General features: G+C 37.1%; 1 protein-coding gene across 1 annotated transcript in view; it reads right to left on the reverse strand.

Moving 5' to 3' along the window:
- Positions 1-599: 599 nt before the first annotated feature.
- The window catches only part of DPY19L4 (dpy-19 like 4), a 55,813-nt gene continuing 37,768 nt past the window's right edge, over positions 600-18,644 (reverse strand). Inside the window, exons 13-19 of the mRNA XM_068983910.1 lie at positions 18,192-18,311; positions 15,275-15,395; positions 12,955-13,011; positions 11,198-11,280; positions 8,201-8,333; positions 3,126-3,284; positions 600-1,162 (exon numbers count right to left, since the gene is read on the reverse strand). Of these exons, the coding sequence (XP_068840011.1) occupies positions 998-1,162; positions 3,126-3,284; positions 8,201-8,333; positions 11,198-11,280; positions 12,955-13,011; positions 15,275-15,395; positions 18,192-18,311 (838 nt within the window). The 3' untranslated portion in view covers positions 600-997. The remainder of the gene's footprint in view (positions 1,163-3,125; positions 3,285-8,200; positions 8,334-11,197; positions 11,281-12,954; positions 13,012-15,274; positions 15,396-18,191; positions 18,312-18,644) is intronic.

Here is an 18,644-nt window from a genome sequence, read left to right on the forward strand (position 1 = left end):
TCACAAATGCTTCTCTATGCAGAGGCATGTTAAACAGCATCTACACGTATCTCCAGAAACTGCTGCTCACTTTAGTGGACATATTCTCATTCCGATAAAGATTTAAGTTTTTACTTCATACTTCAATAGATAACACGTGAATAGATTATATATTCCATATCCATATTTTTAAAAACCTTGAATGGTCTTTTATTTTTTTCCTTATTTTTTAACTTAAAGCATCATTCTTTTAAATGTCTGTTTTAAAAAAATACATAGGTAACAAGAGTTAATTGTTTATTCATGATTAAGTTGGTATCAAATTTATGGGCATAAGTGAAAAAACTAAGCACTTAATAGTCATAATGTAGTGAAATATAATATCAAGCACAATATATTATTAAGAAAGTGCTCACATATAAGCAGCAGATGACAGCTGTATCATGGAAAATCTGGATATATCAATGTATATCCTTAAAAATCACTTTCCTTTATATAATTTCCATTTTAATTTAAATGCCACAAATTCTCAGTGAACATTTAAATTAGTTTTTTATTTCAGCTCTATTATATATCATGAAATACCTTCAGAAACTGCCTTGAGGGTAAGGATAATTCTTTCCTTCTATTCTGTAATTATATCACATTAAGTATTTGTTAAATGTTATGTTTGAGACATACTCTGACCTTGAACACATTCAAATTCAAGACTAACATTATGATGGAAAGATTTATGAGGAAAATTTTACAACAGTTTGGAAGGTAAAATCATAGCAATAAGGAAAACACCTGGCTGGAATACTGCAGAGTGGCAGATTTGACGTTTTACCGAAGGACAGTAATATTTGATCTTCTTTCCCTCAGAGAACTGTAGATCCAGTTAACAGCAGGAGGGAACATCAGCAGCAACATTTCAATGTCCACACTCTGATTTCCAAGAGACACCACGTAGGTAGAAGAAAATTGTATTTTACTTCAGGTGGTATATAAGTCTTTGATATGAAGGCTCTGCTATTTTTCAAGACTGAAAGGATATCACAGTGTTGATTTTATATACAAAGTAGGATCTGTTCCAGTACACTCTAGTGAAATAATTCATATAGGGAGAATAGTTAATTTTGACCTCATGACAAAATCGTCCATGTTTTGAGTAGGTTAACTTGTCACCTTCTTCACAAACCACCTATCAAATGATATGAAACATAACGTTGAAAAGGTTATAGGAGAAATGCAATCAAGGTACAAGTGACTATATTTATATAAAATAGATATATTTTTGTTAAATATGGAATATTTCACATTGGTTAGCAAATATCTCATATTGTTCAACAAATAAAAGCCTCTTCATAAGAGTTACCATGTTCACTAAATTCTTGAGCTTCCCACTGAGACTGAGAAACCAGCATAAAGTGTTTTCCAATTTTTAAAAGATTTATTCCTAAAATTTAGAAGGCTATGTCTCCATAGTCTATTATCATTCATCTGAAGAATCTTATGGAGCCTACCGAAGCTGAGAAATGGACATATATTCTTAATGTATGTTCATATTCTTCTCCTTGTGCAGGACTGACTCACAACAGTAAGTTTCTGTGACTAATCAGTAAATCCTTTACATTTTCACTTTAATGAGGTTCACTAAGATAGCTTAGCTAGCTCAAAGAGTTTTCTACAATAAAAACACTAACCATTTTTCTAATGCTTTGGAGAGATGTCAGAGAATCAACTTTAAGAATAAAAGAAGAGATCAGCTTTAAGCCTGTGCCTGGAATTACATGAAAGAAGTAACCTGACCTTCAAAATGGAGCAAGAGGGTGTCCAGGAGCAAGAGGGTGTCCAAGAGCAGAATAAAACTCCAGACAGTAGACAGCAATACAGCAGTAATCACTAAATGCGTGTGTGCTGAGTCGCTCAGTAGTGTCTGACTCTTTGCAACCCCACGGACCGTTGCCTGCCAGGCTCCTCTGTCCGTGGGATTTTTCAGGCAAGGATACTGGAGTGGGTTGCCATCTCCTACTGTTATTACCAAATACTTGATGTTTAATAAAATTCCATTTTGTCACCAATTAAGCCAAAGATCACAGACATCAAGTACTAAGAGAGAAAATTCAAAATACATGCAGCAGAAAACAGAATAAGTTCATAAGATGAAGAGGTCATTTCTCCAGACTCTCCTGGCAAGGGCACAGGTTTGGTATGTGGGGAACTAAGATCCCACATGCCTCGCAGCATGGCCAAAAAAACCCCAAAGCAACAAACTAATTTCTCACCTACAAACTGGTCTGGGATGATTATGACAAAGCTATTTAATTAGGAAGAGACAGAGAAGTCTTGGCTGCAGTCTGAATAGAATATGTAATCTAAATAAGAATGATCTACTAAACTTTAAGATCCTCCACCCCCAACTTTCCCAGGAGTACAGGTACCTTTTCTAGTGCCTCATTACCAGATATACAAACTGGGAGATACTGACATACTGTCATATATCATACAGATATACTGACTCCCCTGTCAGTCTTAGTTGCTAGGTATATAGTATATACACTGTAGGCTGAGATTAACACAGCTTGGTAAAATAGCAAAATCAATGAAAACTGAAAATACAGTTAAATCCTAACAACTAAAGTAGTTTTGAATACACTAATTTTGAGGATAACAGGGGCTCAATGTACAAGACTATGTTAATTTAATAAACAATTTTTCTAGATATGAATCAAATTATAAGAAATTTCTCAAATAAGAATATAACAATCAGCTGCTTTTTATATTACAATGTTAAAATCATAATTCATCTTTTGTTCCTAAATGTAGAACATGTACAAGTACAGGCAACTAATGAGTCCAGGTATTGATAAAATTGTTTGTTTTTTTTTTGTAAAATTGTCCAACTTTTCTTTTGTACATTGCAAAAACACTTCAACCTACGTTTCATAAGTTCCCCAACTGTTACATCTCTAGAGAAGGAAATGGCAACCCACTCCAGTATTCTTGCCTGGAAATCCCATGGACAGAGGAGCCTGGCAGGCTGCAGTCCACAGGGTTGCAAAGTCGGGCGTGACTGAGCACATGCACACACTGTTGCTATTATAAGTTTAAATAAAGTCATTTTTTTAAAAAAAGTAAGTAAAATTTTACAAATGGTTACTTACATGGCCATTTGCAATGTCTAATAAATCTTTAACCCGACAGCCTCTCATGGTTCCCACTTCATTGCAGATAGCATCTTCTACTATTAGGTAACTAGCCTTGTACGATGTCAGTATTTTATAAATATCCTCAGCAGATCGCTTTGAATAGATTTGATAGATCTGAAAGAAAATAATTAAAACAACAACTTTAAAAGATGTTTAAAACTTCTATTTATCAAACACTGAGCATCTACTATGTTCTTATTAGTACTATCTGTGCAAAATAAAGATATTCACTAAGACTTGATTCCTGTCCTCAGCAAGCTTATGTTCATCTGCTCTTGGCTACTTGCATATCTTCTTTAGAGAAATATACATTAAACTCCTTTGTCCATTTTCCCCCAATGTTACTGAGATATAATTGACATACAGTATTGTGTATGAGCTTAAGGTATACAACATGTTTATTTGATAAGCTCATATGCTGCAAAATAATTTAGCACCATAGCTTTAGTTAATATTTGCATCATGTTACATAATCACCATTTTTTTGTGTGTGTGGGGAAAACATCTAAGATCTATTCCCAACAACTTTCAAATCTACAATACAGTATTATTAACTCCAATTACCATGCTGTACATTAGATCCCTAGAATTTATTCATCTTATAACTAGAAGTTTGTACTCTTTGACCAATATCTCATTTCTCGAGGTCTCTCAACCCCTGGCAACCACAACTCCTCTCTGTTTCTATGAGGTCAGCTTTTTTAGATTCCATAAATAAGTGATATCATACAGTATTTGTCTTTTTCTATCTGACTTACTTCAGTTACTATAATGCCTCCCTGTCCATCAACAACTCCCAGAGTTTACCTAAACTCATGTCCATCGAGTCGGTGATGTCACCCAGCCATCTCATCCTCTGTTATCCCCTTCTCCTCCTGCCCCCAAGCCCTCCCAGCATTAGGGTCTTTTCCACTGAGTCAACTCTTCGCATGAGGTGGCAAACGTATTGAAGTTTCAGCTTCAGCATCAGTCCTTTCAATGAACACCCAGGACTGATCTCCTTTAGGATGAACTGGTTGGATCTCCTTGCAGCCCAAGGGACGCTCAAGTCTTTTCCAACACCACAGTTCAAAAGCATCAATTCTTCAGTGCTCAGCTTTCTTCACAGTCCAACTCTCACATCCATACATGACCACAGGAAAAACCATAGCCTTGACTAGACAGACCTTTGTTGGCAAAGTAATGTCTCTGCTTTTGAATACACTATCTAAGTTGGCCATAACTTTCAGTCTAAGGAGTAAGTGTCTTTTAATTTCATGGCTGCAGTCACCATCTACAGTGATTTTGGAGCCCCGAAAATAAAGTCTGACAGTTTCCACTGTTTCCCCATCTATTTCCCATGAAGTGATGGGACCAGAGGCCATGATCTTAGTTTTCTGAATGTTGAGCTTTAAGCCAACTTTTTCACTCTCCTCTTTCACTTTCATCAAGAGGCTTTTTAGTTCCTCTTCACTTTCTGCCATAAGGGTGATGTCATCTGCATATCTGAGGTTACTGATATTTCTCCCGGCAATCTTGATTCCAGCTTGTGCTTCTTCCAGCCCAGTGTTTCTCATGATATACTCTGCATAGAAGTTAAATAAGCAGAGTAACAATATACAGCTTTGACGTACTCCTTTTCCTATTTGGAACCAGTCTGTTGTTCCATGTCCAGTTCTAACTGTTGCTTTCTGACCTGCATATAGGTTTCTCAAGAGGCAGGTCAGGTGGTCTGGTAGTCCCATCTCTTTCAGAATTTTCCAGTTGATTGTGATCCACACAGTCAAAGGCTTTGGCATAGTCAATAAAGCAGAAATAGATGTTTTTCTGGAACTCTCTTGCTTTTTCCATGATCCAGCGGATGTTGGCAATTTGATCTCTGGTTCCTCTGCCTTTTCTAAAACCAGCTTGAACATCTGGAAGTTCATGGTTCACGTACTACTGAAGCCTGGCTTGGGAGAATTTTGAGCATTACTTTACTAGCGTGTGAGATGACTGAAAGAATAGGCATGCTTAAGACCCATGCCTTGATTACATGGTGTTTTTCATTATAATTTTGCTGACCTTATTAGATAACAAGCTCTGCATCTTATTACAATAGATAATACATTTTTTTCAGTTTTTCTGAAATGCTAAACTTGGAAAAGCCATAAAAGTTAGGCCAAAAGTATCACAGACTGTCCTGAAAATCCTGAGGTTTGTAATCTAGACTGGACAAGATCCCAGTCTATCTGCAGGATATTCAGCAGCTGCTGACGACATGTTTTGGTTGCTATCTATCCAGCAACTTCAGGTCAATGTCCACTGACATGCTAGATACTCATTCTGTGGGATACAGAATATGACTACATCAAGAGGAAGTTTCTCACTCACTTCACCTGCTAAGTAAGTCCATGTGAATGGTTCTAGCCTATTCAGTTTAATACTTATTTGTGTATTTTATATAATTTTTATTTATTTTCAAGTCTAGGGAAACTGTAACATACTACTGGGGCATGTTAAAAAAAAAAAAAAACGACTTTGATGCAATGGCAATAACATTATTGTTAGACTCAGGTGCGATTTCTCAACTTTGGCGCTATTAACATTTTGGGCCACATAATTCTTTGTTGGGACCAAAAGGAGGCCGTTCTGCACACTGAAGGATGTTTAGGCACTCCCTGGTCTCTACCCTCTAGGTGCCTGTAGAACCCCTCCCTCCAGCTGTAACAACAGAAAATGTCTCCAGACACTGCCAAATGTCCTCTGGGGGCACTGTCATTCCAGGCTTGAGAATCAGTGGCCTAGGAGATTATACAGATTAGTCATGTTATGAATTATAGATTGTGGTGTCTAATTCAAATGATATGATCTCATTTATGGACTTAAATTTGAATTTTAATTTAAAAACAAATTTATTCAGTACTTTGCTATGTACTGGACACCACAGAGAAAGATAAAGATTTTGGGGGAAAAAAACTGGTTCCTATTCATATAAAACTGAAAACTCTAAAATGTTTAAATTTAATTCAAACTAGAATGTTAATTCGCACTCTGACCCAATTACATGTGATTCTGAAATTCTATTTTAGAATTTGAAAAACAATAAAAATTGTTTAAAAAAATTAAAAAACAACAAAGAAAACAAAGACATGTCAGAGTCTGTTGGTTTAAATACACAAAAAATAAAGTTTAGGAAGGAGTTTCCCAGGTGGCACTAGTGGTAAAGCATCTGCCTGCCAATACAGGAGACCTAAGAGACGCAGGTTTGATCCCTGGAGTACGAAATAGCAACCCACTCCAGTATTCTTGCCTGGAAAAATGCCATGGAGGAGCCTGGCAGGCCCCAGTCCATGGGGCTGCAAAGAGTCAGACACAACTTAGCGACGGGACATACACTAAGTTTAGGAATATGCTGCGATATGTCTTCTAAGCGGCACTACCTTTTCAAGCGCAGCAAATATTAATCAGAGGGGCGGTTGTCTCTTAAATGACTCCCAGGTAGACCTCCCATCTCTGACCTCTCCCTTGCTTCAGCTGTTCTATGACCTTAATAACTCCTAAGCATTCCATTCCTAGGTTTATAAAAGGTCTTTGATAACTCCCAAATGCCTTGAGGGTAAGTCTAAATTTTAAGTATGACCTTCCAGGTCCTTCAGAATTTGGCCTCTTATTTTCTAGTTTCATGGCCAAGCAAATTTCATGGCTCTTGTGACTTTTTCAATCTGGAATCATTGTATTCTTTTTCCAAACAAGTTTCTAAGTCATCCTTCAAATCCGCCATCAAAGGAATGCCCTTTATGAAGACTTGGATTTTTGTAGGCAGAACTGACTTGCTTCTGCTTTTGAACTCCTCTCTGTAGTTTCTGTGATTATATGTGAATGTGTGTACACAAAGAATTATAATATTAATAGTACATAATTATCAGAGAAGGCAATGGCAACCCACTCCAGTACTCTTGCCTGGAAAATCCCATGGATGGAGGAGTCTGGTAGGCTGCAGTCCATGGGGTCGCAAAGAGTCAGACACGATTGAGTGACTTCACTTTCACTTTTCACTTTCATGTACTGGAGAAGGAAATGGCAACCCACTCCAGTGTTCTTGCCTGGAGAATCCCAGGGATGGGGAAGCCTCGTGGGCTACCGTCTATGGGGTCACATAGAGTCGGACACGACTGAAGTGACTTAGCAGCAGCAGCAGCAGCAGCAGTACATAATTATAATAGCTAACATTTAAATTTTACTGTTTCAGACAGACTGTCTTATCTTATTTAATTCTCCTAAGTAGAGGGTCAGAACTATTATTTCCAGATTCAAAAACTTGCTCAAGGTCACAAAGCTAGCACATGGCAGAGGTATCATTTGAGTCCAGATACTCTAATTCTAGAGACTGGATTCTTAGAGTCTAACCTCTTTATTAAGTCTAACTTCTATACTGCTATACTTCCTACTTAGCATAGCGTATACTTAAAAACTATGTGAAATTCTCTCCAATTGAAAAACAGAATATTTAGAACTCAGGTTCAACTGGTCACTACCTTCAGATATGAAGTTATATTTACATCCAAACAAAACATTCAAAATTATAAATTCTCTGAAAGAGAAGCAATTAGATACCATACAAATATTATATATACTAAGTTATTAACAACAGCCCATACTGAAAACTAAATCAGTGCTTTATAAGCAATAACAGAATTTTGGCTTAAAAATACAAAGTGTATAAAGACAGTAACTAAAGCCTTCCTTCAATAATTTGATTGAGAACAATGATATTCTGAAAGAGAATGTTTCCCTTTTAAACTATTACACATTAGTCCCTTAGAGCCTTGTGGGAAATGAAATGTCTCTCCTAGAAACATATCAATACTTTTCATAAAAGAACTTCATATTCTAATGTTGGTCCCTCTTGGTTAAATGTACTAAACAGCTTTTTAAAAAATTAAAACTAATTAACTCTTCTAAAATTGTCTGGATTTTCCTAGCTAACCCAAGGAACATATACATCATTGTAAAACCATACTAGAAAGTCATATAAAAAAGATCCCAATGTAGAATATAAAATGCCTTACGTTTTCATTTCTCTTGAGAAGATCATCATCATTGTAAAGAGGCAAGCTTGTCACCATCCATCCGGTGCATAATTTAATCACACCCATTAATTGTGGACTTCCTGCAAACACAGCTGCAACTGGAGCTTGCCTTCTGCAAAGAACCATAAAGATTCACACACTGAAAAGGTAAGTATACTATTTAGTTTGCCGATTTGTATCAATTCTGAAATACCAAGGAACTTAAAATGGGTTGTACACTTAAGTTTTAATGTCAGTTCTAATTTCACTTCATTTTTGGATCCATTAAAAAAAATGAGCAGTTATTATGTGCCAGAAGTTGTTTAGAGTGCTAAAGATAAATATTTTAAAAAGAGAGGTGGGAGGACAAGGTCACTGCTTTCAAGACAGAGAAGGGGAGAGGATAAACACATCCCCTACTGCCATCGAGGTCAGGTGGCGATAATGCAGGGTAATGGGACAGTGACAGTTCAATGGTGATGCTGTGAATTCTCAAATTCATCTTTGGCAAATACTAACCACCAAAACCCAGCTCCTCCCAGAACTACCTATCCTCCTGCTCCTTCCCTGCCTTTACCCATGTGTCTATCTCCAGTTAACACATAAAGAACTTCTCTTCTCTAAATCATAATTCCAAAGTCCCAGAGAGATGCCCCTTACAAGACAGATCCCAAAGGGCTGCTCTAATGTCCTGACTTATTTATTCCCTCCCTGTATTCAATATTCAGCATCAACCTACCGTGTCAAAAGTAAAGAGGACACAGCCACTGTTCTCAAGGAGCACCCAGTAACGGGGAAACAAAAATGAAACAGAAAAATCACATCACACTAACATAAATGCCCAATCATTTGATGTAAAAGGTCCAATGTTTAGGCCTTTGATGTTTTTGAAAATATTGTGGTAAATCATACATGTAAACGTGACTTCCTCTTTTGTTAACAACAGAAGGCTATACAGTCAGTGTTCCACAAAGGTAAATACAATTCACAAAAAAATATTAACAGGCAGTAGTTAAGGATGATCTAAAATAATAATCTTTACACATACAAGAGGTGTCGTCATAATAATGAGACCTTACATAAGACCTATTCTCACTTTCAAACTGTGGTGTTGGAGAAGACCCTTGAGAGTCCTTTGGGCTGCAAGATCAAACTGTCAATCCTAAAGAAAATCAACCCTGAATATTCACTGGAAGGACTGATGCTAAAGCTCCAATACTTTGGCCACGAGCTAAAAGCCTGAAAAGACCCTGATGCTGGGAAGATTGAGGGCAAGAGGAGAAGAGCGTGACAGAGGATGAGATGGTTGGATGGCATCACTGACTCAATGGACACGAGTTTGAGGAAACTCAGGGAGATTAGTGATGGATAGAAAAGCCTGGCGTGCTGCAGTCCATGGGGTTGCAAAGAGTTGGACACGACTTAGCAGCTGAACAACAATAATAATTCTCACTTCTATTCACCTATTCTATGAAATTAATTCTTCATTTCTAGAAACAGTTTTAATCTTTTTCTCCCTTTTATCCTGGTCTTTTCTGATAGTATTTTGTTCCCTTTTCAAGCATTAGTTTCTTTATCTATGTGTTTAAATTTTTTCATATTACTTATCAGTCTCTATTCACGGGGTAGACTGGCTGAAAAAAATGACTGCAATGATTCTTTCCTAGTCATGCTCTTGGAGCAAACTCTAGTTTCTATCATGTGACTTGCTTTGGCCAACAGGACATTAGCAAACACAATGTGAGCAGACTTAAAACATGCTTACATTGAGACTTGTCCTTTCATGCAGCTCTGGGAGCTCTACAACCACCACCTTGTGAATGAGCCCAGTCTCACCTGGGCTGGATGATGAGAAGCAAGTGGCTAAGTCAATTCCATGCCCTCAGCTGACACTACCCAGCCACAGTCATGTGGGAGAGGCCAGGCCAGACTACCGAGTTCCACATGAGCTGGCCCAGACCAGAAGGATCCTACCCATTGCTTCCACTCAGCTGATCACGGAAGCGGTGCAAAATAACAAATGCTTACTGTTTGGAAGTCGCTAAGTTTTGTAAGAGCACACTGTGCAGCAAAACCTGACACAAACAAATTTTATTATCAGAAATTGCTAGAGGTCTAGTTCTGTTGCTTATCATAAATGACAGCAATATGTCTTGCTGTGTCGAACTGTTTTTTCATGTGTTTTGTAACTTTAGAACTTATCTCCATGAAGCTTTGTTTGTGAAATCCTGGGTAGCCTGGGTTGAGGATTATATTAGGCACTCCAGACCACCCCAGAAATACTTTTTATGCTAATTTCTTGATACAGGGGTCCCTGGATTAAAAAAATGTAATTTCAAGCTATAGACATGTGAATTCAGATGGACTGCTACAAATTCAGAGGAAACACTTTATTTTTGACCAAGAGTTGAGGCCAAGGAAGACATGCTTTCTCATCATCTTTTTCTACCACTTGCTGGATATTTTGAGTTCATCCTTTCACTGACAGTATGGCCCTTTGAGGGTCCCTTAGTTCTATATGTATTAATATGTTAGGGGAGGGAACGGGGTGTTTCAATTACAATTCCCCACTTGCATAGATCCAAGAGCACATCTCCTGTCACATTAAAATCTGTGTGAGTATCAAAATTAAAAATCTTGTTAACCTTGGTTATCAAGACTAGAAACCCACTGTTCATTCACCTCCAATTCTGGTTAAAAGAAGCATCTCTTGACTATCTAAATAAAAGGACATTGGTTCCTTTTTATTCCACATTTCTAGATGCTTAATAGCTAGAGTTTCATATTTCAACTTATCAATACTATACTTTTGATGGAAACAAGTTCAATTAGAAAATTAGAATTATATGTCTAATTAAAAAACTGTCCCTAAAAATACAGGGTAAAATTCCTGAGTTTTGGGAAAAGGATTACCTTATTATTCCCCCTGACTCCATTAAATAGCATGCAATGATTAATTAATAGCTTAACAATAGTCTCAGGCAATTCAGTTCTTACTTTATCCAGGTCATAAGTTCCACCGTATCTGGGTCATAAAATTCTTGTAGTTCCATTAGTTCTGTCATTAATCTTGGAAAAAACTAAAATACAAAACAAAATCCCCGAAACCTGTGTGTAAGTATTTAGAAAGTTTAAAGCTGATTCAAAGTACTTCCAAAGACTAACAGGCCTACTTGTGACAAACAATATTATAACACTCTTCTCACAGAAAAAATGGCACAGATCACTTTACTTTCTTTTAGTTTCTTGTTCATTCTTCTCAGTCCAAATAATCTACTGTTTGGTTAATTTACTACCTATAATCAATACATAATTTTAGCATCACCAATTAATCATCAGTTGTATATTTCATGCACATACACACTGAAAAAATAAGTAAACAAATAAATTTCAGGTTAAGTCAAATAATTCACAGGTTTACTGGCAATTAATTTCATGTTACAATATGATAAGGTAAAGAATTTATATTACTTTGTGAATATTTAAATTTTGGGATTGCCAAAATGCTTTTTACTCTTTACTAGTAAATACTATTTATTCAGCTATTTCCTTTGTCAACTGTAATAGTCAGGAAGCAACAGTTAGAACTGGACATGGAACAACAGATTGGTTCCAAATAGGAAAAGGGGTACGTCAAGGCTGTATATTGTCATCCTGCTTATTTAACTTGTATGCAGAGTACATCATGAGAAATGCTGGGCTGGAAGAAGCACAAGCTGGAATCAAGATTGCCAGGAGAAATATCAATAACCTCAGATATGCAGATGACACCACCCTTATGGCACAAAGTGAAGAGGAACTAAAAAGCCTCTTGATGAAAGTGAAAGTGGAGAGTGAAAAAGTTGGCCTAAAGCTCAACATTCAGAAAATGAAGATCTTGGCATCTGGTCCCATTACTTCATGGCAAACAGATGGGGAAACAGTGGAAACAGTGTCAGACTTTATTTTTGGGGGCTCCAAAATCACTGGGGATGGTGACTGCAGTGAAATTAAAAGACGCTTACTCCTTGGAAGAAAAGTTATGGCCAACCTAGATAGCATATTCAAAAGCAGAGACATTAATTTGCCAAATAAGGTCCGTCTAGTCAAGGCTATGGTTTTTCCTGTGGTCATGTATGGATGTGAGAGTTGGACTGTGAAGAAAGCTGAGCACCGAAGAATTGATGCTTTTGAACTGTGGCGTTGGAGAACACTCTTGAGAGTCCCTTGGACTGCAAGGAGATCCAACCAGTCAATTCTGAAGGAGATCAGCCCTGGGATTTCCTTGGAAGGAATGATGCTAAAGCTGAAACTCCAGTACTTTGGCCACCTCATGTGAAGAGTTGACTCACTGGAAAAGACTGATGCTGGGAGGGACTGGGGGCAGGAGGAGAAGGGGACAACAGAGGATGAGATGGCTGGATGGCATCACCGACTCGATGGATGTGAGTTTGGGTGAACTCTGGGAGTTGGTGATGGACGGGGAGGCCTGGCGTGCTGCAATCCCTGGGGTCGCAAAGAGTCGGACATGACTGAGTGACTGAACAATATTAGACTATAGAAAATTCCACTAGACTATAGAAAATGGGACTCTAAAAATGTTTTAGCTCTTCTATCATGGTCCTATTGGTAGAAAATTAAGTATTATTTAGTATATCACATTTTATTTTGTTAAAATACTGTCCCAATATAAGTATCCTACACACACATAAAAATTTATCACTACCTTATAAACAACATATATTTTAACATTATGAAAAATCTAACTTTCTTACCTCTTTCCATAAGCTGAGACCTATTATAGTGGGCACAGCCATGCTCAAAATAAGAGCCTAAAATGTTAAAGCAAAAAGGGTTATGGATAAATATACTTTAGAGGTACTAGACAATGACTCTATGACCAATCAAATGTTCTCACAGTTATAACAATTTCAGAGAAATTGGAGTCAGCATGGAACCTAGTTCACAGAGTAAGATGGTGATGACTAACGGTGGCTCAGACGGGAAAGCCTCTGCCTTCAGTGCAGGAGACCCGGGTTCGATCCCTGGGTAAGGAAGATCCCCTGGAAAAGGGAATGGTAACCCACTCCAGCAATCCTGCCTGAAGAGTTCCATGGACAGAGAAACCTGGGGGGCTATAGTCCATGGTCACAAAGAGTCAGACACAATTGAGTGACTACCAGAAAAACAATGAATTTAAAACATAACAAGCTGGCAGCAAAGTGAGACATACATATCTACTATACAAATTTAAGGCAGAACATAATGCTCATCACAACATTTCAAACAGCAAGTTAGTATCTGAGAATTTTCCCAGGAATCTAACTTAGGAAGAGCTTACAAAAAACACTGAACTGTAAATAAATAAATAGCTATGTGAATAGCTAACAACAGCAAAAAGACAATGAATTAACACAGTAAAGACAGTCAATACATACCAGTATGTGTGCATGCTCAGTTGTGTTCAACTCTGTGTGACCCCATGGACTGTAGCCCACCAGGCTCCTCTGTCCATGGAATTTTCCAGGCAAGAATACTGGAGTGGGTTGCCATTTCCTTCTCCAGGGGATCTTCCTGACCCAGGGATTGAACTTGCATCTTCTGTGTCTCCAGCCTGCACTGGCAGGCAGGTTCTTTAATACCAGTATACTACTGTGCTAAGAATATATAAATTCCTTTGGAAAGAGGTTGGCAAAATACAACAAAACTATTAGTAGAGATAATAATTTACCAGCTTTCTGCCAAAACCGGTTCTTTGTACCGTCCCATGACGATTGGTGACCCCACAATCTAGTCATGCAAACTCCAAACCTAGGAAACATCTATGATTTCTCCCTATTCTACATTTACCCATACTTTATGAGGCACCAAATTTTCTATTTTTTTCACTTCAGTATAGAACAGTATTATTAATTAAATGGGCTCTGGAGCTAAAAGAACTCCAAAGTGGGTGTGAATCATGATCTTATTACACTTGTAAGTTATACGATATTGAGCAAGTTATTTAATCATTTTTTAAGCCTTCGTTTCCTTGTCTATAAAATACAGATAATGAAACTTAGCTAACAGGGTCTTTGTAAAGGAGGTTCAATCCTCCTTCCTGGTTCAAGTCTATCACCCTTAAGCCTATCCTTCATAGAACTTTAAGGGTGGGCTGAGAGAAAAGGTAAGGTTGACTTTCTCTCACCTTTGGACAAACATGTTCCGACTGCCCATGGGATAACACCAAGTTCGGCAGAACACTCAAAGGCCTCAATGACCTAACCCCCCTTGATTCCTCCAGTCTCATTTCTTAACCACACCTACCTCACATTTTATGTGCCAACAAAATTAAATATTTCATGCTTTTTCTTTGCTTCTGAATTTACTCCCTTTGACTATGTCATGTACTTTGCAACCTGTGTTTCTTCCCTCTACTCTCCCTTTTTTACCCTTTATTTGACTAATATCTCATCTTTCAAATCTCAGAATTGAAGTTCTTTTTGAATCCCTAAAAAACTGAATTAAAGCAGGCCTTCTCTGTTCCAACAGCACCCTTCTTATTATCTCTTTTTTATGACCAGAAAATGGTAATCCACTTAAGGAAATTAATCTTTTTTTTTTTTTTAACTATACTGCATACTATGCACACTTGGCTCCCCAACCAGCAATGGAACCCATGCCCCCGGCAGTGAAAGCTTGGGGTCCTAACCACTGAGCCACCAGGAAAGGCCCCGAATCATGTTTTATTTATCTTTTTATTTCAAGCACATTATTCATAGCAGGTACAGTGTAAATGTTCCATTCACACTGAAAACATCCCATAGTTCTAAGTCAAACCAAGAAAAATGTTATACAAATTAATTTTTGATAGCCTCTCAAATTATTGATTCACTTAATATTTTTACTTTCTATTTTTTAAGGATTTTGCATTGAAACATACTACACTTTTATAATCAGAAATTACAAAAAAAATTTTTTCCACAGAATTTCTTTTTCTCTACCTATAAATCATACATAATATGATCTACTCACGCTATTTCAAATGTATTCAACACGATTTCCATTCATATACTTGAAAGAGAAACAAGAACTTAACACAAAATAATGACTCACCAACAATACTGGGTGTACAGTTCGTAATCGAAGCCACTTGAAAAGTGTCATCCAAAGTTCAGGAGAACATACACCAAACGCGGCTAATATGCACACATAAGGAGTCCATAGGTATTTCAAGCTGGAAAAGACAAAAAACAGTCATATATTGGCTATTCTATGAACATCATTATTATATGATTTCTCTGTTCTGAGTTGTTTCCTAACACTCATGAAAACACCACAATGTTAAGGCAGAACGAAAAAGCTTACCCTCTAATTTTCAACAACAGATAGTTACTTCTTAAATAATCAAGAGACATGTAGGTTACTAAAATGAAGATTAGACATTAATACAGATGAGGTGTAGTAAAACTGTACTCTTGGAGAGAATATAAACGGCTTCATTTTCTCAGAAGGCAACGTGGCAGAACCTATAAAAATTTTACGTAGCCCAAGACAATGCCATTTCTAGTAATCTAGTTTATATATATATTAGCATAAAGTTTAAAATATGTTGTTTTAATTGCAAAAATAATAGAAACCTAACTATCCTTTAATAGGTACTGATTAAACAAATCTTTATGAAAAACAAAAAAGTGAACTGCAAAATTTTATGTATACTGTTACCCTAGTTTTATGGTGACTTTTTTCCCCTAATGTACCTATATATAGTATAGTCAAAAGATAACATCTGGAAACACACTGCTGACAGTTGTGGCCTTTGAGGAATGAGATGGAAGGATTTTAATTTTTTAATTCATACATTTCTATATTTGTGTTTGTTACATGGTCTGCAGTGTATTACTTTTGAGCTTAACTTTTTAAAAACAGGATTGAAAAACTGGGGCTCTTAAAAAGATTAAAATCCCAGGTGTACAGAAAAATCAACTTGTGTAAATAAAAGATAGACCATTACTGTAAGTTGTAACTTGTAGTTGTAAGAGGTAATGGTAAAAGCTGAAGACAGAAGAGGAAAAGTTGAGAACAATTTGTGGACACCATTGCTCCATACAGATTATCAAAGAAAAACAACATCTCAAAGGGTAACTTCTGTAGTTAATACTAGGAAATCAAAAAGACCTTTCCAAGCAATATTCTTTGATGACAAACTCTAAAGACTGAAAGAATATGAGGCCAGAGTATAAATGTGAACTATTTTGGTTTTAGAAAATAGAAAAGCTATGAAATGGGGAAAACAAAGTAACATTCATTCATCTAATAAGTTATTGATCATGCAGTTCAGGGTGAACAAAGTACTAGAGAGGAAAAAGACAAGACGTGGCTACAGCTTTCAAGGAGGTCTTTATCAAGATGGAATAAAACTGAACATAGGCATTTCTTGCATGCATGCTCAGTCGTGTCTGACTCTGTGACCCCATGGATTGGAGCCTGCCAGGCTCCTCTGTCCATGGAATTTTCCAAGCAAGAATACTGGAGTAGGTTGCCATTTCCTACTCCAGGAGGCCTTCCTGACCCAGGGATCAAACTCACATGTCTTCCATCTCCTGCACTGGCAGGTGAGTTCTTTACCACTGAGCCACCTAGGAAGCAGCTAATGTGGCACCTGAACACATGGGAAACCATTAGAAAATAAGTATTAAAAAATGTTTTTATAAGGTCTAGGGTTATGTGAAAGCAAAATGATCGATTTGAGACTGTATTGTATTTAAGGTTTAAAAACATGAATACTGAATCAGGCTCTGAGAAAAGTAGTGGATGCATACAGATTACATTTTGTTAACAGAGGAATAGCATTAGCTTCCCCAGTTAACTAATATCTCCTCCTAACAACCCCATTTCAGAATACCAAACCAGTTGTTCCAGTCAGCTGGAATCAACACTAAAGTCTAATTTGTAACTCAGAGAGACATTGATTCACCCTGCATTACATGTATATGACATCCCTTGGAACACAAACTCTACTGGAGACACTGTACCATTATGCCAATCCACTGACTTCTTAGTATCCAATCCTTCCTTACCATTTATTTCACCTAGCCAGCTAATTAACATTTCAACCTTTAAATTCTCTTCCAATTCAAAGAGATGCCAGATGATGAATCCTTTTCAAACATAACCATGAGAAGACATGTTCTGTTTAAAAATCTTTAGTCTCCCAAGAGAAGTACCAAGAGAAATAAATGGAAACTCATCTAAATGGATTTCAAGGCCCTCTAAGATATGGCCATGCCACACCTTTTCAGTTTTCCTCCTGCTACTTCTTGAAGTGACTAGTGTTCCAGCCAGAGTTTGGGACACTCTGGTCAGTTCATCAGAAACAGGTAGTAACCTGGACTTCTAATTGGTGTCTGAAGAGGTAGCAAGGGAGTCTTGCAGGACTGAACCCTACACCTGTGGATTCTGATGGTCCTGGCAGACAAGTGTCAAAACTGAGTTGAACTGTAGGATACCCAGCTGGTGTCCAGAGAATTGTCTGTTGGTATAAAGAAACCTCCTACCTATATTGAAACCAGGTGCTCAGAACCCTTTTATACTCTTATGTCTTATTTCTCACGTAAGTCAAACTTCAAAGAAAAGGGTATCATTTATTGAACCCTCACTCTCAAAACACCATTTACCTCTCCTTCACTTAGGAAAGTTGTAATTTTATTTTTATGTGGTTAGTGTCTGTCACCTTTACTAGGCCATAAATCACATAAGGTTAGAGACTTTTGCTGCACACTTTTGTTCACCAGTATACCCCTAGCAGTGAGCACAATGCTGGATCCTTTGAAGACATTCAATAGTTTTTGAACAAATAAATTCATAAGTAAATACTGGTTCACTATATTATAAATACCTCGCTAAACCCCAGTTATATTAAGGTTTTTTGAGTTTTTGTAGTGTTTTATAAATGTATTCTGGAAAGTACACACTAACTACCATTATAAAGGACAATTCTTTGTTAAAACAAATGGATCAAATATACACTTACCCTTCTATAACCATTGCAAGAGAACCCAGCAAAATAGTGTGAATCACATGATAAATTATTTCTGGCCTTTCTCCAATTCGTCCATCTTCAAGCGTGACAGTTTCTTTCAGGGACTTATCACTACCGAAAGAAATGTGTTTCTCAGTACATCAAAGATATTTAGTATCCTCATAAAAAATACATAGGTAGTTTTTAAAATTTGAAAGTACTTTCTGCTGGTCAAACACCTAACTTATGTATCTCCAAGTCTTTGAAAGAGGCTTTTCGAATGTGGAAGACAACTGACTCAATGAAGATGAACAGTGAAAGTTTAAGAACTGTAATAAAAAAGAGACTTAGATACTTAGGTTCCTTGTCCATTATCACTGAACTAGTGGTTGCTAAATCAATATAGTTAAATCATAATTAGAGTAAGTTCTCAAAATTAAGATACTATATACAACCTCCTTTCAA

The sequence above is a fragment of the Capricornis sumatraensis genome, chromosome 11 (assembly GCF_032405125.1).
Source record: "Capricornis sumatraensis isolate serow.1 chromosome 11, serow.2, whole genome shotgun sequence".
Lineage (NCBI taxonomy): Eukaryota > Metazoa > Chordata > Mammalia > Artiodactyla > Bovidae > Capricornis > Capricornis sumatraensis.